This window comes from Curcuma longa, chromosome 17, assembly GCF_044706935.1.
Source record: "Curcuma longa cultivar G26 ecotype Majalengka, Jawa Barat chromosome 17, ITB_CL_G26_1.1, whole genome shotgun sequence".
Lineage (NCBI taxonomy): Eukaryota > Viridiplantae > Streptophyta > Magnoliopsida > Zingiberales > Zingiberaceae > Curcuma > Curcuma longa.
In genome coordinates this window covers 9,769,940-9,794,359 of record NC_133877.1, presented here as the reverse complement: position 1 = coordinate 9,794,359, position 24,420 = coordinate 9,769,940, and the positions used below count along the sequence as shown (strand labels likewise).

General features: G+C 35.7%; 2 protein-coding genes and 1 pseudogene across 5 annotated transcripts; all 3 read left to right on the top strand.

Annotated features, from left to right (window-relative positions):
- The first annotated feature begins 339 nt into the window (after positions 1 to 339).
- On the top strand, positions 340 to 7,671 carry LOC141848537 (ATP-citrate synthase alpha chain protein 3). Of its 2 annotated transcripts, XM_074736579.1 has the most exons (12): positions 340 to 449; positions 630 to 806; positions 956 to 1,198; positions 1,408 to 1,459; positions 1,827 to 1,941; positions 2,036 to 2,117; positions 6,520 to 6,615; positions 6,771 to 6,872; positions 6,969 to 7,085; positions 7,160 to 7,276; positions 7,366 to 7,449; positions 7,491 to 7,671. In XM_074736579.1, the coding sequence occupies exons 1-11, from the start codon at positions 351 to 353 to the stop codon at positions 7,435 to 7,437; spliced, it is 1,272 nt and encodes a 423-aa protein (XP_074592680.1). In that variant the 5' UTR covers positions 340 to 350; the 3' UTR covers positions 7,438 to 7,449; positions 7,491 to 7,671. The 2 variants fall into 2 exon arrangements, with proteins under 2 accessions (XP_074592680.1, XP_074592679.1); XM_074736578.1 differs by having other exon boundaries at positions 7,366 to 7,671.
- A 2,152-nt stretch (positions 7,672 to 9,823) lies between these two features.
- LOC141811649 (putative transcription factor At5g28040) lies at positions 9,824 to 13,192 on the top strand. 3 transcript variants are annotated; one of them, XM_074699672.1, is made up of 2 exons: positions 9,824 to 10,830; positions 12,754 to 13,192. In XM_074699672.1, the coding sequence occupies exon 1, from the start codon at positions 9,890 to 9,892 to the stop codon at positions 10,820 to 10,822; it is 933 nt and encodes a 310-aa protein (XP_074555773.1). In that variant the 5' UTR covers positions 9,824 to 9,889; the 3' UTR covers positions 10,823 to 10,830; positions 12,754 to 13,192. The 3 variants fall into 3 exon arrangements, with proteins under 3 accessions (XP_074555773.1, XP_074555774.1, XP_074555775.1); XM_074699673.1 differs by having other exon boundaries at positions 12,734 to 13,192; XM_074699674.1 differs by lacking the exon at positions 12,754 to 13,192 and adding an exon at positions 12,474 to 12,490.
- Positions 13,193 to 17,691: 4,499 nt separating this feature from the next.
- LOC141848358 (agamous-like MADS-box protein AGL80) lies at positions 17,692 to 18,573 on the top strand (annotated as a pseudogene).
- The last annotated feature ends 5,847 nt before the right edge of the window (positions 18,574 to 24,420 follow it).

Below are 24,420 nucleotides of genomic sequence, written 5' to 3'. Positions count from 1 at the left end.
ACTAACCGGGCAACGACCCACCACCAAAACTCCTCTTCACGCAACGTTGGCCCACCCAAACCAACCTGGCACGAATCGTAAGGGCCACCTTCCTTTCCAAAACTTTTGACGGTGGATATCGAAGCAAACCGTGCAGCAGATATCAGCAGCCGTCCGCTGCGAAGAGGAGTTAGGTGGGCGCGTCGTCCACCGTTCGTCAAAGCTAATCACTTCTGTGCCTTCACTGCGAGCGCCCACCTACTCCAGTCGGGAGGATCTCCACCGTCCATCCGTGCCTGTGCCTCCTCTCCACGCGGCTATATAAGGCAAGAAGGATGGGGAGAAGGAAAGGGAGAGGGGAGTGCGAGAGCATGGCGAGGAAGAAGATCCGAGAGTACGATTCCAAGCGGCTCCTCAAGGAGCACCTCAAGCGCCACGCAGGCATAGATCTACGGATTCGCTCCGCTCAGGTTGCTTCTTCTCTCTATCCCTCGATCACTCCTTCGCTGATTTTGTTTTACGAGTTAGAGGTCGATTGTGAGGTTTGTGTCGGTGCGAATGATCTTGTTTTGGATTTTTTTAATTGAAATTTGTGATCGGGTGGACTGGAAGCTGATGGGGGAAGTTCTGTGATGGTGGATTTGTAATAGGTGACGGAAGCGACGGACTTCAATGAGTTGGCAAACGAGGAACCGTGGCTTTCGTCGGAGAAATTGGTCGTGAAGCCGGACATGCTGTTTGGAAAGCGGGGGAAGAGCGGTTTGGTGGCTCTCAATTTAGATCTGGCTCAGGCGGCCCAGTTTGTGAAGGAACGCCTGGGGAAGGAGGTTGGGATCTATTCTTTTTGTATTTTCCTTTTCTGTAATGAGCTAATAGTTTGACTGAATCTAATCTGATTCGGAGCTACGATTGCTTTGTTCTTTGTTATCCAACTGTCTGATAAGGTGGAGTCTAATTTTGTTCTGGTTATTCAAAGGTTGAGATGCAAGGATGCAGGGCTCCTATCACCACATTTATTATTGAGCCATTTGTTCCCCATGATCAAGAGTACTACCTCTCCATTGTGTCTGAAAGGCTGGGTTGCACAATCAGCTTCTCAGAGTGTGGAGGCATTGAAATAGAGGAGAACTGGGATAAAGTTAAGACAGTTTATCTTCCTACAGAGAAGCCCATGACAGCTGATGCGTGCGCTCCATTGATCGCAACCCTTCCACTGGAGGTGAGCTCCATCGATTTCATGGTTATTGTTCGTTGAATTCTCTATGCTTGCAGTTCTGATGAATTTGCAAAGATACATGTCTTGATCATTCACTTAGAAAGTTCACTTTCAAACTATTCTGCTTGGGCTTACAAAATTTTCACGTCTTATGTATTTTAGACATTTTGTAAATGTTATAACTGTGTGTCTTGTTGCATTACTTGATTCAGGTGCGAGGGACAATAGGAGATTTCATAAGGGGGGTCTTTGCTGTGTTCCAAGGTATGCTAAGGGTTATTCATCTCTATGTACATCTAGAATGGATTCCCACAGTTGTTACTCGCTGAAGCACATATTCTTTGTATGGAGAACACTCTTAACTATTATGCTACTGAAAAACATTGTTTATCCTACAATGGGCTGTCCAATACTCTTTTGTTCTTTTTACTTCACACTGAAGATATGTATTTTAGTAAATTCCTATTATAGGTATGGAGTTTGGTAACTCTTGTTCTATATATGTTATCCTGTCCTATATGGTTACTGGTTACTTTTTGTTGATTTCACTATTCTTATATATACCTTACATTGTTTGTTAAAATATTTGTTTATGATCTGGTGTATCTTTTGTTCTCTTCATCTTTTGCAGATTTGGATTTCAGTTTTATAGAGATGAACCCTTTTACTCTGGTAAATGGTGAACCATACCCACTGGATATGCGAGGAGAACTGGATGACACTGCTGCCTTCAAGAACTTCAAGAGGTATGTTGTTTGTAGGCTTCAAATAGTCTTGGGCAAGGTGCTTTCTGATGTTCACTTTTTCTCAATATCATTCTAAAATTGAACTCATATTTAGGTGGGGAAGCATTGAATTTCCTCTTCCTTTTGGTAGAGTTTTGAGCCCTACAGAGAAGTTTGTTCATGAACTTGATGAGAAGGTAAAAGGCTTAAATTTGATTCATTTCTATTTAATTCAAATATTTATCAGGATGAGGAGCTACAATACTCTGTAATCTTATATTTACACTACACTTAGAAACATCATCAATATCTCTTTCTTATTTCCTACCTATCTTAAGTATCAAAATTGTCCATAGCTTTTGTTTTCAGAGTTATGAGACAGTTGAGCAAGAAAAGATTGCATCATAAAATATAATTATTACTAATACACCCTATATACAGGACTCAGATATAGCACTTGATACCTAAGCATTCCATATAGGACTAAATCTGAACTCATATAACAATTAACTTCGGTGACTTACTACTCCCCCTCAAGCTAGAGTATAAGTACTAGATTTCCAACTTACTTTTTACATATAATAAAAGGCTATAATTAGAAAAAATTACAACAAAATGATGAAGATGTGGTGCTCTAGATTGATCTTAAAAAGAGTCAACAGTTGCACTTGATGAGAATATGAATTAATTTGATTTCCATTTGAGTAATATAATATTGCTCTTTAACTGAATATACCATAGGATTCTGAAGTTTGCAAAGATAAAATGGAAACTTATGAAGAGTTGCAGAGGAAAAAAGTTAAAAGCACATTTTCAATATCTATTCTTGAAGCAACTTAATATTAGGAGAGAGACTAATTTCCACCCAGAGAAAGATTGAGAGTCTCAGAAAAGAGACAAAGCTAATATATATATATATATATATATATATATATATAGAGAGAGAGAGAGAGAGAGAGAGAGAGAGAGAGAGATTATGTGTGTGTGTGTGTGTGTGTGTATTTCTGTGGTTACAACCACCGTAGAGATTGATAGAGTTGAAGGTATAAGACATCAGTGAAATCAAAATCAATGCCAACATATTTTCTAATAGGGGAGAATGTTGGGGAGAGAGTGAATTTTCAGTCTTTTGCCAAGGGGAGATGTCAAGAGAGACGTCCTTTCCAAGATAAGGAAAATGTAGGGAAACAATATACAATACCTATTCTCATCTTGATCCATATACAAATATCGCATGACAAAGGGGAGATGGTGAGACAATATATCTAAACAGTATGTCAAACTCACGTAAAGAAGAGGGGAGGGGAGAGAACAAGTTGACATGAAGTTGGGGAAATTAAATGCTCTAAACTCACATAAAGAAGAGGGGAGAGGAGAGAATAAGTTGACATGAAGTTGGGGAAATTAAATGCTCCAAACTTTATTTTCATCTCTTTTTTAAGAATCTGCATTTTGCACCTTCTACAAGAAAAAGTTGTCATGAGTTGTTTGATTAATAATAGTTCCTCTTTCTAAATTTTTTTTAATTTGACCTTCTTTTTCTTTAACAATTGTTTCTTTCCTTTGAAAAGTGGACCCTCCTAGACTCTCACTTAGTATGGTTGAGAATTAACTATTATGGATGCGGTTAGGGTTCAAGCTCACAACATGTTGCTCTGAAACAAGTGGGCAGTGGGAGGCTTGAACTAGCCCTCATTTAAGATGTATATAGGGAGATAGTCTCTACTACTCTTGGCTGATTTAGATTAGTGAGCTCCAACAAAACCTCTTTTGGATCATCAAAGACAATAATTTCCCAAGAAGCTCAAGAACAAGGCTAGAGAAGTTGGATACTTTGTAATTTGACTATGACCAAACCTCTTTTGGATCATCAAAGACAATAATTTCCCAAGACAAGAACAAGGCTAGAGAAGTTGGACTATGACCCATTGTTTGAAATCTCATACCATGGTGACGAAACAGTCGAAACGTATTGTTCCAGTAAATTACCAAAATTCAATATTACTCGACATAGACAATGTCTCCTTCCCCTACTTTATCTCTTTCCCCTTTCAACCTCTAATCTATCATCGGCATCACGTATTGAAATGTCGACATGATACCAAAACAATATTCTTTTATTTAAAGATTGAAACTCTGGCTAGGACCCAACTTGAAAGATGTTGGATGAGTAAATTTGTGCCCGTAGGAAAGGGGCAAAATAAACTAGTTCTCAATTGGAAGAATGCAAATAACCTCAAGATCAGGTCTTCAAGTGTTGTTTCTTTGCTTCAAAATATGGCGATTGAAGCAGAGCAAAGGGTGCCAATGAAGGGGAAAGCTAACACAACAATGGTTTTTTCTTCTTGTTTGGTATTGATTGGGTTTGTTGGATGTGTGATTGACAAGGGTTGACGAAAGCAAGGGGTGTGGTAATGGCGAGAAGGCAGGCTTGGCATAGTGAATGTTGGCTTGGGGATGGAGGGTAGGCAATGGATGGAGGAGAAAGAATTTTCAAATTTTACAATGGTGGGGGTGGGTAGTCTGCTTTGTGATGTCAAAGATGTGACCTCCCTCTGAGTTGATTGAAGAATAAAACTTCAATCTTAAAAGGTAACCAATTTGGAATTTAATAGATAAAGAAAATACTCTATTAATTAATAGAAGTGAACTATTAACCCATAAATATAGAACTACACATAACATCCAACAATGGTTTCAATTGTGAATTGATATTGGTCAGCATGATCAAAATGTATTATTTTGGTCGTGACCAATACCAATACTATATTGGTAGATTAATGTCATCGTGCCACTTATGCCGACATAGTTTCGATGATATTAACAAAGACGGAGGCAAGGCGTATGTCTAATATTGTGTAAAATCAAGATAAGAAGATTCTCTTCCCATAATTTATTCTTTAATTTGATTTGCTACCCATGGGGAAAGATGAAACACTTTAATAAGAAAGGGTAGGAGAAGAGATGAAGCACCAATCAAAGCGCCAACATCACTATTTAGGAGTGATGTCAGAAGAGAGTGTCGGAGGAATCGAGATGTATCCACATATTGCACCTATACTTTTTACAGGTCCAACTGTGTTGTAGAAGTCCAACTAGTAATGGTTAATTGAGACATATTTGAGGACATTTAGAAAAACTAGTTCCAATATTAGATGAGGAGTATTACTTAATATGGATTTTGAAAGTTATGAATATGATCTCACTAGAATGCTACAATAATCAATGTTTTCATGGATACATGTCACTCATTTTGGTATTGGCAAGTAATTAATCATTCGAAACCCATGCTATATTTCTGTAAGTTGCTTCAGAAATTTAATTGACTAACTTTCTAAGCTTATATTTGGAGGTAAGCAATATAAGTAGAAGAAGATTATGGAAAAAAAACTCATAAGTTGATCTCTGCACACATTGAAGTTGTAGAGAGAAATTGTACCATCTTGACCTAAGATAAACTCTATCATGAACAATATTTTAATTCAGAGTTTAAAATTTCATTTATGAAATGAATGAAATTTACCATTTTGCTAGCCGCCCGACACCACAGAGGGCCTCCATGGGTCGTAGTGAGGACCTCCGTTGGTCGCAGTGTGGCCACCGCAACCTCCGTGGGTTGCAGTGAAGCCGCCGTAACCTCTGTGGGTTGCGGCGAGGTTACCACGCCTCCGCGGGTTGTAGTGGGGGACGCGTGTGGTGCAAAAATTTAAGGAAAAAAAAATTAAAACTTAGATTAATAATTTCAATCGCTATAATAGGATAATCTAACATGCATCAAAGCCTAATAAAACTATTCTATTAATTTAATATATATTTTTTATTTATTTTAATTTTAAAAATATATAATAAAAAATTTATTTACCATATAATTTTTTAATAGTTGGATTAAATTTTTTATTTTTAATTAATATATGTTATATTTAAAAAATATTGAAATCATATGCATGGCACGATATGATACCAAAACTATATTCATCAACAGAAACTATGATACGGCTCGAGATTTTAAACCATGTTTTAATCCTTGCATCCAACAACCAAATATTTGCCACCCATAACTATTAACTCCAATAACTCATAATCAGTTTGCTATGCAATGATTCTGAGTATTTTTTACTCAAAAGTGAATGTGCAAATTTTAAATATAAAATGTATTCCAAATGTTTATGCAAGCCATTGCTACCATTATAAATTTTTGCATTTGAAAGAAGTTGAGTTTTTAGAGAATCTCATCATCATTGGAGCATACGAAATTATGCTTAACTGGTACTAGACTTCAAGCCATTAATATAGTTGCCTGAATGTTTTGGCTAGGTTCTGTTTGACTTCAAAGTCTAACTTGAATTGGGGTTTCAATATAACACACGAAAATGTTTCTACTTTTGGTCTCAATCACGCATGACAATACTCATAGATTTACTTACTCATTTAACTTACTTGCTTCCTTGATCCTAGCTGATCAACCTGCTTTTCTAGTTCAATTTTATGTTAACATATAGTAGTCGTATCTGTTTCTGGATCCTTTTTTTTTTCTGTAATATCATGTTTTTATCATCTGCTTTATAGGTATACTTATCATTTTAAGCTACATTATTACAGACTAGTGCTTCCTTGAAGTTCACTGTGTTAAATTCCCAAGGACGTATTTGGACGATGGTGGCTGGTGGTGGTGCTAGTGTCATTTATGCCGATACGGTTAGCTCTCTCACCAAATTATTTCCTACAAAACTTATGCAATGCTTCTTTTATAAATCTCAACCGAATTTACATGGTATTAAAATTGCTTATATATCTGCTCTAGCCTCACGAACAATAACATTGCCCTCAAATCTTACTTAATGGTTTATCAGGTTGGTGATTTGGGCTATGCATCTGAACTCGGTAACTACGCCGAGTACAGTGGTGCTCCAAATGAAGAGGAGGTCCTTCAGTATGCTCGAGTTGTCCTTGATGTATGAATTCACTATCAATATCTGGCATATACACACACGCATCATCCTCATCTGCATCCTTAACATTGAGATTGTCTGTTTTTTTTTTGCTGACAGTGTGCGACTGCAAACCCAGACGGTCGCAAGAGAGCACTTCTCATTGGAGGGGGTATAGCAAACTTCACTGATGTCGCTGCTACATTCAATGGCATCATCCGGGCCCTGAAGGAGAAGGTTGGTTCTTAAAATTACATTTTCTTTTCTTCTCAATCTTTTTAATTTCCCCCTCTTTTATATGTCAATCCCAGGAATCAAAACTAAAGGCTGCAAGGATGAACATTTTTGTTCGAAGAGGTGGTCCAAATTATCAGACCGGCCTGGCGAAAATGAGGAAACTGGGCGAGGAGCTCGGGATTCCACTTGAGGTAGTAGATCAGATTGCGCCACACTTAAAACGTTTCAAGGCTCATGGTTGTGGAATGGTCATCTAAAGAGGCTTGATTCTTGGTCGCAGGTTTATGGTCCGGAAGCAACGATGACTGGAATTTGCAAACAAGCTATTGATTGCATAACGGCCGCTGCATGACCGACTTCATCATCCATTCTTCTGCTTTTCGCTTGCCGTCTCAATTGGGATCAAGTTCATGTGTCACTGTCACTTCAGGGTTTTGACAGACATTTACTAGAATAATACAGTAGAGTTTTCATTTCCAAAGTTTTGCATTTAGTAACCGGGTGGTGAAAACCACCAACCATTGCAAACCTTTGCTCATCAAGGATGTTTCATTTATTATATCACAAAATTATTAAATATTTTTCATATTGTCATAATTTGTCAACAGATTCACTTAAGATTTTCATACTTGTAATTTTAAAGTATCTCCAAAGATTCCCTGGAATCGTCCTCTTGCAATTGGCCAAACACAGCAGGCCAGCTGGGTTGTGGCCTATAAATTTATTTTTTATTTCAAATATAATATATTAAATTTAAAATAATAAAAAATTTGTGTTATATATAAACTGCTATGATGTATAATTATTACAGTTTGACTAAAATTATTTATAATAGTATTGAAGTGTGCTGGAGTGATTTTGATAAATTAGACTAATTTTAATAAGTTTAAAAAGGATATTTTGATATATTAATGATCAATGTGAAATAATTTTAATTAAGTTGAAAACAATTTGATTTTATACTTTAATAATTTTGAACAATACTGCTAAATAGAACAAAGGTATTTATGGAACCAAGAATAGGATGAGATATTTTTTTGATATATTTTTTCAATAAAGGTTCTCTTTTAACCATAACAATTTTTTAAAAAAAAACTACTAAAAAATATTGAAACGATTTTGATCAAATTAGAATAATTTTGATAAGTTGAAAATGGGTGTTTTAATATAAATATGTATAATAATAGTCTTGACCAATATTGCTAAATGAATGCTACAAAAAAAATATTTAGAATGAAAAATAGGATGATGAGATGGTTTTGATATTTTTCAACATGGAGTGCTCATAATAACAAAAATTAAAAAAGAATGGCTATGATATTGAATTGATGTTTATCAAATTAGAGTAATTTTGAAACGTTGAAAAATGATAATTTAACATAATAATATTTGGAAGGCACTTTTTCCCCTGAATTATCAAAGGGCATCCATTTTGATTTTTTTTTAATCAAAAGAGTCTCATTCCACTATTCAATCGTATATAATTATTCAATTGCCCTCAAATACTATTTAGTATTATTAATTATTATCTCCTGCCTAATCTCCTATTTAATTTCTGAGCCGATCGATATACGTTGTAATAGCTACGAAATTGTAATTATTACATATATTATAACAGTTATGATTTTATAACTGTTACACATAATATAGCAATTACGATTTCATAGTTGTCATAATGCATATTTAATTTATTCAATGTTATAATATTAAATAGATTAAGTATACATTATAGTAGCTACGAAATTATAGTTGCTACAACATGTGTAACCACTATAAAACTATAGCTATTACAACACATTCAACTGATTCAAGATTTAGACGGGAGATAATAGTACTGAATAGTTTTAGAGTGTAGTTAAGTAATTATACATGGTTGAACATTAGGATAGGACGCCATAAAAAATATTAAAGTGTCCTTTTGACTTTTGCCATAATATTACATATATAATAATTTTAATTAAATTAAAAGAATTCTATTTTATATTATGACAATTTTACAAAACACTACTAGAATAGTCCTTGAAATAAAGATATTTTAAAATAAAAAACAAGATGAGATGCTAATAACAAAAATAAAAAGGTCTACTTTTAATATTTTATCCATTATCAAAATCACTCTAGCCCAACTAACTTAAATGTTGAAATAAAATTTGAAATATGTTATATTATATAATCAAAATAAAATATCATGTTTCCAATAGACCTTTTTTTATGGTAAACATATTATTAATACTTTTATAGATTATTTTTCTTTAATTTTATGATCATATTTTAGTTAAAACATAACAAGTATATATAACAAAAATATCTATCTGCACAACTAATATTTTAATTTTTTGTAAAAAAAAAAAACCTAATGCCCAAACTAGTGTGTGATACATGAGAATAAAAAATATATATATAATTTCATATCAATGAAATAATTTTATTTAAAATACGATCTTATTAAAAAAAATCCATTTCATCCCGAAGATTTACATTTTTGATGGATTGAATTCGTCTGGTCAAAACCTACCCGAACCAGTCAATTCATTGGCTTAGTCAACGCCAGGGCAGTCGAACGGTTAAGATTACACAAGTGACACCTTCGTGAAATCCACGCCCTTCATTTTTTTTCTTTCCTTCCGTTACGTGCGTTAATGAGGTCAACGGATATCCGTTTGACTAATGCGTCCACCTAAACCGAGCCGTCTCCACTTGGGCCACCGATTAAGCTAAATAAACGAGCCCGGGCGAGTCGAGTCCCAACCCGATCCCGATCCATCACGCCTCCCTCGGACCGAGTCCTGACTCGTCCACCAGCCATGGCTTCCTCCGCCGAAGGCGAGAAAGGGCGCGCCGCCGGAGAGGCGCCGGAGGGATCCAATCAGCGAAAGGAGGCCTCTCCTGAGCGTTCTCTGATGGTTTCCGTTGCCGGAGGCGAGGAATCGACGCGGAGGGGGTTCCAGAAGCTGTGGACGGACGCCGACGAGATCGCCGTGCTGCAAGGGTTCTGGGAGTTCACGTCTCGGAGGGGAACGGCGCGGGCGGACTACCAGCACGACACGGGCCCCTTCTACGAAGAGATCCGCGGCCGCCTCCGCTGCGATTTCAGCCGGAGCCAGCTGGTGGAGAAGCTCCGCCGGCTCAAGAAGAAGTTCCGCAGCACAGCCGGGCGGATAGCCTCCGACAAGGGATTCGCCTTCCGGAGCCCCCACGAGGAGGCCGCATTCGAGATCGCGCACAAGATCTGGAACCCGGTCTTCAAGCGCGGCCGTGAGGCGAAAAGCGGCGATCTTGAACGCGGTGATGCTTTAAAAGATGGATCTTTGGACTCGGATCCCGACTTTGATCCTAGGCCTCGAGGCCGCCTGAAGAAGGGAAAGGAAACGGTGGCAGCGGCGGCGGTGACGGCGGAGATTGTCGAGGAGGCCGCCGCCTCCGCGGTGGTGGTTCGGCCCAGCATGCCGAATTCCGACATGGTCGAGCAGACCTTGAGGAGTTGCTTCTCGCCGCTATTCAACGAAATACTTTGCACCACAGGTATTGGCATAACAGTATCCAACTCCCCTCCCTTAAACCCTAAGCCACTGAACTCAAGGGCAGCGGCAGCACCGGCGCCGGCGCCGGCACTTGCGGGCGATAGATGGAAGCGTCAACAAATCCTGGAGCTGGAAGTTTACCTGAAGAGGCTGGATCTTGTTCATGAGTACATCAAATTGAAGCTGGAGGAGCTCAAATCGCAGGGAAGCTGCTAAAACTGAAGGTATTCCATTGAAAAAAAAGGAGCAAAAAAAAACAAATCATTTTGCTTCTAAATCTTCTTCAGTTTTAGCAGTAATTGCTACTTTGATAATTTATCTCTTGTAAAGTTGTATAGACCATCTGGAATCTAGAAATAAACTTTTGTTTTTACAGTATAATTTGGTTTCTTTGGATATGGCAAATATTTCCTAAAGATCATCTTTTTCTGTCAAATTAGCATTCCTTTTCCTGTAAAATTCACAAATTTGTTCTTCCCTGGCCTCTTGGTTCTTGAAAAACATCTATATGTTCTTACCCTTTTTTTTTGTGAAGAATTGGATGGTTTGCTTGTGTAGGGAAGGGTGGTTGTGGGTAACAGTAGGTTGGGTTTGGTGAGGACTAGTATTGTGTTTCATATGTTTGGTCTGTCCAAAAGTTTGCAAGTGGACAAATGGTGGATGGTAATGGAATCCTTCTGGTCAAGGGCATTATAGAGTAACAATCTTTTAATCAAGGACATTAAACCAATAATCCACCTGCAAAAGCATAATATTTACCAGAAGAATAGGAAATCTTTTTGAACAACTTGTATTAATAGGAAAGTCCTATCTTTAAAGCTTAACTTTGATGATAGCATTCTAATTAAGTGGTTTTTGATGGAAATCAATGATGTAACTACAGATATTGAAGCACATTAGGTTAATATAAACATGTACCTGTTATTAAGGAAAATATAAAGAACCATGACACTTAATTATACTAAAGTTTGACATCCTGTTGACACCTGTTTAAAAAACCTATTAGAATAAACTGTGATACTTGATAATAGTGTAATGTGACACCTGATGAAAAAGTTATAGCACTTGATTAAACAGAACTGTAACACTCAGTTACATGTAACCATGAACCCTAATACTAAAAGAACTGTGACAGATTCGTGTTTTAAGATCTGTACCAATTAGGATGATCATATCTCATGATTTGGAGTTTCCCTTCATCAGTTGCATAGTGAAGTGGCCTTCATCTTAGGGTTTTTTTTCCTCCATAAATTAGCATTTATCAAATTGAAGGACAGAATCTGCATGTTCAAATTCTTATCCCAATTTGTAAAGAAAATGACTGTTCTCAAGTCTATTTCTGATGATGTGTAAGTGCTCTTGATGTAGCACAAGAGGAGACTGAGTGTTGGGGGGTTTGGGGAGTAGAAATCTGGAATAAAGTGGTAAAGGAATGTAGAAATTTAGGTACCACACCTAAGGGATCTTAGGCATCACACCTTAGGGAGATTGTATCGCACAACCTAAAAGAACTCTCAAAAACATTGATATCTATTTCATAACCCAGCAGTACACATTTATACTAGGACTTACAAAGGACTCAAGAAACATAAATGTTAGTAGATGGACTCATTGAAAACACAAAGGACTTATAAAAACACATAAGAAACATAAAAGATTCATAAATATGCTACAATTTTCCAAGCATGGGAAATTAAAGCATATTGGAATCGTTGGACATTTAATGTGACTTTTGACTTCAACCCTTTGTTCCCAAAGTAGGTTTATCATCTTCCAAGACATGCCAAATTCATAGTGGAGTTTTAGGATCTTTATTTCTAGGTTCATAAACTTTTAATGGAGTTTGCCACTTGTCTCCATCCATCAGCTCTTCTTATGGCAAGAACAGGCAATTCATTCATCTGGTGTGTTTTGCAACTATCAAAATGCTTGTGGATTACTAACAGTTGTTTGATGTAATGGTGAACAAGTTTAATCCTAAAAACAAGAAGTTTAACCATGTTTAATTTCTCGAGTACATTATTCAATTGTCTTCAAAATGTGTCTTATGTTTCTGAACATTTTAGATGTAGAGTTTACTTGGTGTATGCTCTATAAACCAACCATGAAAACCTAACCTACAAACAGCCGAGCTCATGGTGTTACAGGGGAAGGAAGAGGAATGTTGGACGGCTAAAGACACCACCCTGATCGTTCTACGATGGCAATGGTGATAGTGACCATGAACAATTATGAGTTTAGTGCTGAAGAAAAAGAATTGCCAGAGTGGAAGCTATCAGTTAACATTGCAGTGATCCCAGTGACAATCTCCCTGCTCATATGAACGAATCTGATGGCATAGTATACAGATCGAAGTCCCCGAACACTAAGCCAAAGTTCATAAGGGACATAAAAATGCAGGGAACTAATCTTTGGACGAAAACGGAAAACGCATTGCTGTATCGTTAGTAGCTGATAAGGTCAGATCCTATCAAACACTAAGGTCTCTCAATCTCGTCGTTAGTTAATGGTATTTTTGTTTGCAACACTTGAATATAAGCATCATACTTTTTCTGTTTTAATTTGTTATTGTTTGATTTACTTGAAGATTGAATCAGGGTATCAGGGCAACTCTTAGACTTCTTCCGATCGCGATCAGTGCAGTTGTGAACACCCTTCGCGTCTTCAATCAATCGAATCTTCCAATCATCAAAAGGATCCACCTCCACGAGCAGTACCTTCGCATCCACAATCTCCTCCCCTGTGCGTTCATAGTTGTGAATTGTCGCTATTAGGACGTTTAACCGAGTTGATACTCAGATAACCGAGTAAATTAAATTTTTAACAATAACTGTGAATTGTCTGTCGCACCTCCCCTAGCTACATCGACAAAGCTTTCTCACGCTGCCTTTGGTGGCATCGACTTCTATTGCTCCATGCCAACCGGACTATGAAGGAAATCACAGTCATAGGTGTATCCTTTGCCTTCGCATTATTTTAAATTATTAAAAATATATATATATATATGATTTATAATTTAATCTTAAAAAAATGTTTGCAAAGAAAAGCAAAATATTTATTTTATTCTTTGGAAAAATATCAAAAAATCTTTTTAAAATATTAAAATTCACACCTTACAATTTATTCATTTATTTCCGCTTTTTAAGTAAATTACTGCATGGGTAAAGAGGCGTATTTTTTATTTTATCCTTTGAAAAAAAATATCAAAATGTTTAGGAAATAAATATTAAAATCTCACGAATTTCAATTTAGTTAATCAATTTATCTTTTTCAAAAAAATTATTAATTTATTTGTAAAGAGAAATAAAATAGTTATTTGACATGTCCAGACAATAACAATGAATTTATATTTATTGATAAAACAACAATGATCATATGCCATACTTGTTCTCCCAAATAATATATATTATTGATAATTGAAATATAATATATATTATGAGCATGACAAGTAAAACAAATAATAATAATTATTGATACCATGTCATGACGGCGAGTAATCGATTAATAATCGAATTGATCAAATCATTTAAATCTAAATTAAAATAAATTAATTTTTTTATCTAATCAAATCGATCGAATTTTAATATTAAAATCAAATAAATTGAACTAATAAAATATTAATTAAATCAATCAAAAATTAAAATAATTAAATTTTCAATTAAATGGGGGCTTATAAGGAGAGATGAATCACGAATTATAAAATTAGAGATTTTAGACTCTCGATTCTTCTGATTCGAGCATAATCAAATTCTTAATTTTGATTTGAGCATAATCAAATTTAGATTTTTAAAATCAACACCGAATCAAATTTGATCAAAATAATTAATAATTTAATTAAAAAAAATAAATTTCTGAATAACTGAACTGAACTTTTAACTTCGATCGATTAATTTAATTTAATCGATCTTTTACTCCCACCTAATTAATGGGACTCCCTTTAAAGAGATTATTTATAACACAAAACGCTCTACAATACAATGAAATCCCTTCCCTTAGAGGAGGTAGATTATTAGGCATGCTTCAACATCGCTCAGTTGTGGTACTCTCTCGATCAGCACTTGAACCCTCTTCTTTCAATTGTCGTACTCTCTCGATCAGCACTCGAACTCTTTTCTTCAAGGAAGAGCGTCGAGCACTTTCTTGCTCAATAAACCCCAACTTTACTTTCCTCATCACCATCTATGAATTCCTTCAACTCTTGCCCAAGAGTTGAGGAGGAATTCATAGATGGTGATGAGGAAAGTAAAGTTGGGGTTTATTGAGCAAGAAAGTGCTCGACGCTATGAGGGTTTGAGTGCTGACTCTTGGCCTCTCAAACTTTATAGTCGGAAGTGAGAATAAAAATAATAATAAAATATGTTATCCTCTTCGATATTAATTGTTTAAATTAATTAAATATTCCTAAAAATTCCTATTAACATTAATGCTTTAATATTTAAAATTCAACTAATAATTGTTTAAATTAATTAAATATTCCTAAAAAAATTCCTATTATCATTAATGCTCTATTATTTAAAATTAGAAGAGACTACTACAATTAAGACTTCCCTCTTTCTTAGTTGTTTTATCACTCAGCTAATTAATGAGTATTAAAATTTGAAATTATTTTGGATTATTTTGAGACGATAAAGAAATTAAATTAAACTATTTTAGAAAATTAAAATATTTTTCAGTTTCTAAACACTAATTTTAGAAATTATTTAAAACTAAATTTAATTTAAATTTTTTTAATTCAATTCATCCAATCAGAATTGATTATAGTAATTAAAGATAAGAAACAAGAAGATGATGGTTCAATCTCGTAATCAAAGTTCAAACCCGAACCGAACTAAGTCCCAATTTTAATTAATTTTAGACTAATTAGATCAATCGAACCAAACAATTTAAGCTTGAGGTGATATGAAGTTGAAAACCCTAACTATTGTTTCTTCAAAGAAAGATATTCACTATTCAAAATGAAGATATGTATATCTTCTATAATTATCAAGAATCAAGTTGATCCGACTATAGAGAGTTTCCGATTGTAAACTTGATTAGAACTCGTCGGTTAGCGATTCACTAGTAGCGAGGAAACTTCATTAGATTCACTCTACTGTAATTCTATAAGTTTTTTTTTTTACTTTTTACAAAATCTATTAATTCCAAATCGAATCGCCGCCATTCAAAACGACAAAATTTGTATTATCTAACATTTTGTCGAGACTTAAGTCGATCCGACTATAGAAAGATGTCCGATCTTAAACTTGATCGAAAATGGTCACCGAGAAATTAATTTTGCAGCATGTTTACTTCATTAAATCTGTATAAAACTAAGCCAAATAAATTTGAAGGGAATTTGAGGATAAAAATGACTTTAATTGCAACTCATTAGAATAATCTTTCAACAAAATCTTCGACAATAAAACAAACTGACTAAGACTTGTCATCCGTCATCCACTTGGTCTCGTCTAAACTACAACATCATGACGATAAAGATGCTAACTTGGCGCCACATAGGCATCATACATTGTCATCAGGATCACTCAAATCGATTAAACTTAAGTTATTTTTTCACATACATAGAAATTGATTTTTTTTAATCATACAAAACTTAGTATGAAATCTACCAAAGTGATAGAACTTGATATTAAATTTAATTACCTTCTTATTCGACATTAGGAAGTATAATCATATCAAATAAGACCTTCTCGAATGGGAATTTTATAGATTACATATTTTCTCCATTTTTACATAAATCAATTATTTCTTCGCAAAATTATAATAATTATTACTTTCTACTTTATATCGCAAGCCAAATTGTACGTGTATTGGTTTAGTTTTAATAAATACTAGCACATAGTTTTGGACTTACAACAGATATAACACATTGCCAATTTTATACCTTATTTAATATATTAATATATAATTTATTTATCATTAAATTTAAAAATAAAAAAATATCAATCTTAATTAAATGACTGACGCGCTAACGTTTTTATTATTTGAAAATTATCATAAAAAAATATTAGGTAATGGGTTACGAAAACGTAAATGTAATATCCCATATTAATAATATGCCATACATATGAAATATTAAAATAAAAAATGTAATAAATTCATTAAAATATTAAAAAAACAATCGTAGCAATTCATCAATGTTTGTAATCAGAGATGAATTTTCATTAAAAATATTTAATAATATCTTTAAAATAGGAAACGTAGCTTCCAAACCAAACCGAGCTAGTAGTAAATTCCATTATTGTCATTTCTATTTATTTTTTAGCAAAAATAAAAAAAACAACCTATTTTTTTAATAATGAAAGGGAGGTGTTTTTTTTTAATCAAGAGGGTGTCACACTCCATCAATCCTTGTAAAATGACACAACTACCCTAAGTATATTATTCAATATTATTATTTTCAATCACACATATTAAATCTTAAACCGATCGAGTGCGGTATAACAATTACGGTTTTATAACTAACTGCTACATATGTTATAGTAGCTACGATTGTCGTAATTGCTACAATGCATATTTAATCGGTTATAAAATATTCGTATTATATATAGCAAATATAATTTAGTAACTACTACAATATAATTCAATCATATTCATCTATTATTCACGTTATAGTAATTACGAAATCGTTATATTAATTATGATTTTTATAGTAGCTACGAAACTATAGCTGCTACAATATTTGTAACAATAGTTTGGTAGGAGTTTGAGGGTAGTTATGTCATTTTATAAGGATGGTTAGGGCGAAATGTTATTTTGATTAAAAAATTAAAAAGATATTTCATGATTTCAAAAAATAGGGACCCTCTTTTTATTTTAATTTTTTTTTCTTTCAATCCGTGTGAAACGGATCTTCATTAAATCATTAAAAATCCTGACCGTTATTAAATGAAAGGCCAGGATTAAAAGAATTAAATTTGACATTTAGATAAACATCACTGAGCACTAATTTTTTTGTCACCAGTGACTATACAGACATTTTTATTTATTTATTTATTTTTTAATTCCTTGGCCTCTCCTGACATCCCAGCTATAAATATTGGAGGAGAGTCGGAGGATTTGGAGTATCAAGAGCTATCGATAGATAGATGGCGAGGAGGAAGGTGAAGTTGGCGTTCATCGACCACGACGGCGCCCGGCGGTCGGCGTTGAAGAAGCGCCGCCGGGGGCTGATAAAGAAGGTGGAGCAACTGAGCGTGCTGTGCGACGTCGAGTGCTGCTTGGTCGTCTACACCCCGGGCGAGGAGGTGGCCACCTGGCCGCAGTCGCTGGAGGAAGCTCGCCGCGTGGCCCTGCGCTTCAAGAGCGTCCCTGACTACGAGCGCGAGAAGAAGATGGTGGACCACGTCGCCTTCCTCCAGCAGCGCCTGGCCCTGTTCAGGGAAACCCTCCGGCGGAAGCACCGCGAGAACAGGGAGATGGAACTGCGGGCGCTGATGTTCAATGCCATGTGGAGTCCCGGCACCATCGATCAGATCATCCCGGAGGATGCCATCGCCCTGGTCGTGCTGGTCGATAGCAAGCTACAGGTGACTCGATCTCGATCTCTTACTATATCATCATAGAATCGATTTATATATATATATTATATAATGTTAGGAACTGAACGAGAAGAGGGAGGAGATGATGAAGGCCTTGGCTGAGCTTCAACCGCAGTCAGGGCAGCATTCGGCGATGGATTCCGGCGATCCTCTGGGGATGGTGCTCGGCCGGCCGAGAGCGCTGAGAGGAGGAACATCAACGATAACATCGTCTTCGTCTCTGCAGCGCCACCGCTTCCGCCTCCGCCTCAGTCAGCAGTTGATCATCCAAATCCTCTGGAGTTGATGCTGCAGCAAACGACGACGGGGATGGAGACGACGAGGAGCAACGCTGTCGGCGTGGGAGCGCCGTCTCCACCGGATGAGGTGTTGCTCTATCTGAATAACTCGACGATCAGCCCGTGGAACGAGAACATGTTCTCTTTTTAATGGTTTCATTTGCGAGCATTCATAAGGATATTGATTGTTGTACTTTGTTATTCATGCAACTCAATCGATCGTCGCTCATCTTTCTTTTATGCAAGCCATCGTATTTCCTTTCTTCATTGTTTTCATGATAATTTTAACTAAAAATAATCCTCGAGAAGTTTTAGAGAAAATGTCTTTCATGGTTAGTTTTGTTTCATTATTGTGCTTAGAATATATAGATCCTTACCTTTGTTGAAAACTTTAGTATCAATTTTAATTAAAAATTATTTGTAAGGAATTAACAAGGAGTTTGTTTTTTTGAAAGAAAATCTCCTTGATGGATATTTTTGTTTAAATGATCATTGAAAATCTTCTTTTGTTATTTCATTTATGTTTTTTATGTCTCAATCTTAGATAAAATCAACTACACCCAATACTTTTGCAACTCATCATAGAAAGTTCTATTCTCATAAAAAAAATGAATTGATATTGATCCGGATTTTAGAAGTATTGACTATGTTGATATTTCTACCATGTCAACATGTAGTTCATATTAGAGATCCCTTGATCTAATCATGCAGGAGTCATGTCATCCATCTTCGACAAGTTAATGGGCATGATGGTTATTATAATACCCTTTAATGGGAGACATCCTTTGATCTTCTCTCTAAGAAGTATGAGATTCACCCTTTGATTTTCTCTCCAAGCTTATGAGATACATCATTTGGTCTTCTCTCTGAGAGGTATGAGATATCTTGACTTTCTCTCTAAAAGATATAAGATACACCCTTTGATTTTCTTTCTAAGAGATATGAGATATACCCTTTGGTTTTCTTTCTAAGAGGTATGAGATTCTTCTCTCCCAGAGATATGTCCTTTAGAGACTTTTCTTCCTATATAAGGTAAGAGGAGAAAGGCCATGGGGGGCTATATTTGGATATATATGATTATCTATTTCATGTCATATACTATTTTTCTTTGTTTTAATATTCTGACTTAAGTTGGAGCAATGGCGAAGCTAGCCCGAGTGATTTACTCGGGCCAATTCGAACTCTTCAGCTACGTCGACGGTATATCACGGGTTAGCTCTTAAAATTTTTTTCTCTCCTCCCTAAATCCAATTTTTTTTCTTCTCGTCGCCGTCGGACCCCCCCACCCCCGGGCTACAGCCCGGGTAATCTTAAGCATGGCTTCGCCCTTGAGTTGGAGGGACAACGCCAACATACATATCTTCGCTCCATTCTAACTTCTTTCTAATTTTCTCAGAGATAGCCGAGTCACCCTACTCCTGCAAACTCCATCCGCCAAGTCAACCTTGCTCCTATTGACTCCATCCGTCGAGTCTTCCTGCTCTTGCTGACTCCATCCGTCGAGTCTTCTTGCTCTTGTCGATTCCTTCCATCGAGTCTTCGTGCTCCAACCGACTCCTTCTACCGAGTCTTCCTTATCTAATCGACTCCTTCTGCCAAGTCTTACTACTCTTGCTTAGGGATGGCAATTAGACCTGGACCCGATGGGGAATCCGTTCCCCGAACCCATTTTGACCGGGGAATCCCCGAATCCGAGAAAGCGGGGATGGGGATGGGGAATCCCCGAATCTCGGAAAACGGGGATGGGTCGGGGATGGTATTCCAAATATTCCCCGTCCCCATCCCCGAACCCGACCCATCTTATAGTTAACTCTTTTTATTTTTTTTTTCTTTTGTAGGATAAGTGGTGTCAAAATTTTGAAAAATTGAAGAATGGAAGAACTTCAAATTTATTGTATCGATTATGCATTAGTTGGATGTTGTTTTAGAGATAATGTTTTATTTTAGAGTTTAATATTTGGTTTTATAATGTTATTTTGTAAGGATTTTATAATATATATATATTTATTTAAATTAATATTTTAAAAAAATAAGACGGTGATGGGGATGGGTATGGGTATGGGGATACCCATGAAAATATCCGCGGGAAAAACCAACCCCGAAACCCGCAGGGATCCCCGAAACCCGCTGGATACCCGAAACCAGACGGGGATGGGGATGGTATTTAAATTATAATACCCGACGGGGATGGGGACGGGGATGGTATATGGGTTTGGGTTTCGGGGACGGGGACGGGGATGGAGAAGGCTTCTCCGCGAACCCCCGAACCCGTTGCCATCCCTACTCTTGCTAACTCCTTCTACCGAGTCTTCTTGCTCCTGCTCTAACCGACTGCTTCTGTCGAGTTTTTCTACTCCTGTCGACTCTTTCTGGCAAGTCATCCTGATTCTATCGACTACTCCAGTTGACTCCCCGTTGTTGCTAATCACCACAAAAGTCAACCACATCAGATTCTATGAGATTTGACACATCCGTATTTAGACCGAAATATTTTAGCGCCGTTTGTGAAAAATCCGAGTTCAAACGTAAAGATGGGTGAATCCCAAATAGTTCGCCGTGTGAATCTCCATGCATATCTGGGTTTGCATTTTCTATCGCTTACTTAGAAAAATCACATCTTGATTTCTAAAGCTAAATATCCGAGAATCTGCATGTGTTAATGTTCTTCTATGCACTATCTACAAGCCTCATATTTTTCATCTTCATCCTGTTCATAAAATACCTGATTATTTTATCATCCTATTCATACAAATAGAGTCATTGACTTTTTTTGTCATCAACTCAGCGAGGAGGTTGCAACTTCAATTATTTGAAGGATAAAAGGGTACAGAGACAAGGACTTGATGACTAGACGACAAGCCTCAATAGCATTCCAACTCCTCTCTCGAATTCTATAGAGGGTGCCTCGTCCTCGAGGATTGAGGGCACTCCCTTCTAGCCACTGGATATCGAAATTGTAATTTCCTCCACCGTAACGATTGCACGAAGACTACATCCAAAGGTGGTGGTGACTAGAAATAAAATGACTCCTATCCAGTTGTTTCATTGTCAATCGACTGATAGGAACCCGCATCCTATCTCATGGAAAATGAAAGGAAAAAAAAAAGAACGGGGATAGATGATCACTTCGAGGGGATCGACCTCCAATAATCAATATAATTGATTAATCAAAACAAATTGCTTTATTGCTTCCCCAAAAGATTACATAATGATTCTATATATAATCCTACGACAATACTAAATCAATATAAAAATATAAATAAATCTAATAACCTATTCAAAAGGATAATTATTAATAAATCTAATGACTTTATCTAAATTAATAACAAATCTAATAGTATATTCTAAAAGATAATATTTTGAAGGGTCTATTTGAATAAGTCTATCTTGGGATCGTATCATTCCACCGTCCTTCAAAACAACCTTGTCCTCAAGGTTGATCTTTTTCTTCTTCTTTTTCTTTCGATGATTTGTATAACATAGTTTTTTGTTGTGCACCGATTGAAATCTCCTTTTGACGAAGACAGATGATGACCTTTTATAATTCCTTCTTAAATTTGAAATTTCCTTTTGGTCTTCATTGAAAATTTATGAGCATGCCAATACTTTCTTTTTCTCAGTTTAGCCTTGCATCGGGTTTTGACTCCATGATTTGTTGGATGTTGTTGGAGATGATAGGGCATAATCGCTTCGTTCACTAGAATGATGGAAGTAGAGATTGTTGTAGATCCAATAACTTCAATTACGGGTGTCACAAAATTTAGCTCCTCATATATATTGTCTCGGTAACTATCTCATTGTTGTTCATTAATGAATTCTCTTTCCTTTATTGTTTGTGGAGGTTGTAATTCTTCTGATACACGAATTGATTTTATCATAATGACATCTTGTCTTTTATTGACACTTTCTTGTATTAATTTTTTCTTCATTGATATCATCTTTTTCTTTTGGATCTTTTATTGGTTCATCCATCAATATTCTCCTTTGCGTATATTGATGACTTCGCCACTCATCATTTCTTCGTACTTCCTCATTGGCTTTCTCTTCTTGAATTCGTGCAAAGGATAATGCAGCTTTTACAGTACGAGGATAGCGCGTTTTCACCACTTTTTGGATGTTAAGATGAAGTCCTTCAATAAAAGTATTCAGTAATTTTCGTTCTGACCAATTACGAGTTTGGTTAAAGAGTCGAAGAAAACGATTATGATATTCTATTACCGTGGTGATCTGTTGAATCTTGGATAATTTCTCATCTGCATTATTATACTCTTGAGGTATAAAACGAATTAGAAGATCATCTATAAACTCTTCCCATATTGTAGACCCATAACATGACATATATAATTGATACCATCGGAAAACCTCTCCATCTAGATGCAAAGAAGCTAATTCGACTTTCGAATCATTTGATATGTCGTGTAGAATAAAATATCTTTCTGCCTTAAAAATAAATCTAGCAGGATCTCTACTTCACCAACAAAGGAATTCATCTTCATAGGATCTCCAATTTGTCATAATATAAAATTAACCTTGCTCTGATACCAAGTTGATAGGAACCCGCATCCTATCTCACGGAAAATGAAAGGAAAAAAATAAGAACGGGGATAGATGATCACTTCGAGGGGATCGACCTCCAATAATCAATAGAATTGATTAATCAAAATAAATTGATTTATTGCATCCCCAAAAGATTACATAATAACTCTATATATAATCCTACGATAATACCAAGTCAATATAAAAATATGAATAAATCTAATAACCTATTCAAAAGGATAATTATTAATAAATCTAATGACTTTATCTAAATTAATAACAAATCTAATAGTATATTCTAAAAGATAATATTTTGAAGGGGCTATTTGAATCAATCTATCTTGGGATATCGTATCACCGACCAACAACAACACCGTTTGACTTCCTTCTCTCCCCTTCAATGGGAATATGTTTCTAGTATTGTTTTCAAATAAATAATTACAAGATCTATTATAGTTTGTAGTTTCCCTATACAAGGATGAGGACCTATACAAGGATGTTGAGAAGATGTTCGACACATTGTCTGAACCAAACTGGCATAGGCTGCTCCATTGGATTAGTCACCTCATTTGTCTGTTGGTTCAAGAGGTTGTTAGCCTTAGGCTATTGGCTAGAGATTGCCTCTTATTGAACAACTTGGAGTTTTCATTGGTAGTCTCAAGGAGCTTTTCCTGATGAGATAATTCTCCTTCCTCTTATTGTCATACTTTTTCATAATGTGATGGAGATTATTTGGTATGAACATATCTGAAATTAAGATATCGTCAATGTTGGGTCCTCTCATCATTTACTAAGATGGACCTCTGCATATTCCTTCTATTAATATTTTTATCTATTTTTACTGATGAGATTTTGCTATTGGAAAATTACATCATAATCAATTTTTAGTTAATGCAAACAAGATATATTTAAACCATGTCAGATGACCAACTAAAGTTGTTGCTATTTCTGCTCTTGTTATTAGACTAATTGTTCATGGAATGATTTCTCCATTGAGGTTTATATGCATTGATTTTGACTTTTGGTTAGTAACTACCAAATAGTTTTTTATGAGTTGTTGCAAAAATGATCAAGGCTTTTATGATCCAATGATACTGAAGATTCTGAATTAGCACCAATGTTTGAGTTGCATAGTCCCAACAAGAATTTGAAAACAATGGATTTCTCTTTGAAGGTGTACTTAAGGTCTCCAACATAAGGCTTAATCTACTTATAAATGTGTTGACAAGTTTGATGGAGGATGAGACAAATTTGGATGGTCTTATCAATAAACTTATATGAATAGTAGAAGTTTAAGGCAAACACATCTTTATTGGTAAAAGCTATTATCTTAACTATATTATGTTGGTGGTATAAAACATGGTTCTTTAAAATGTCATCCACACATATTTCATGGTCCCAATCAAACATGTTATCAAATTAATATGATTTGTTGCAGAATCTACTCTTATATAATGTTACA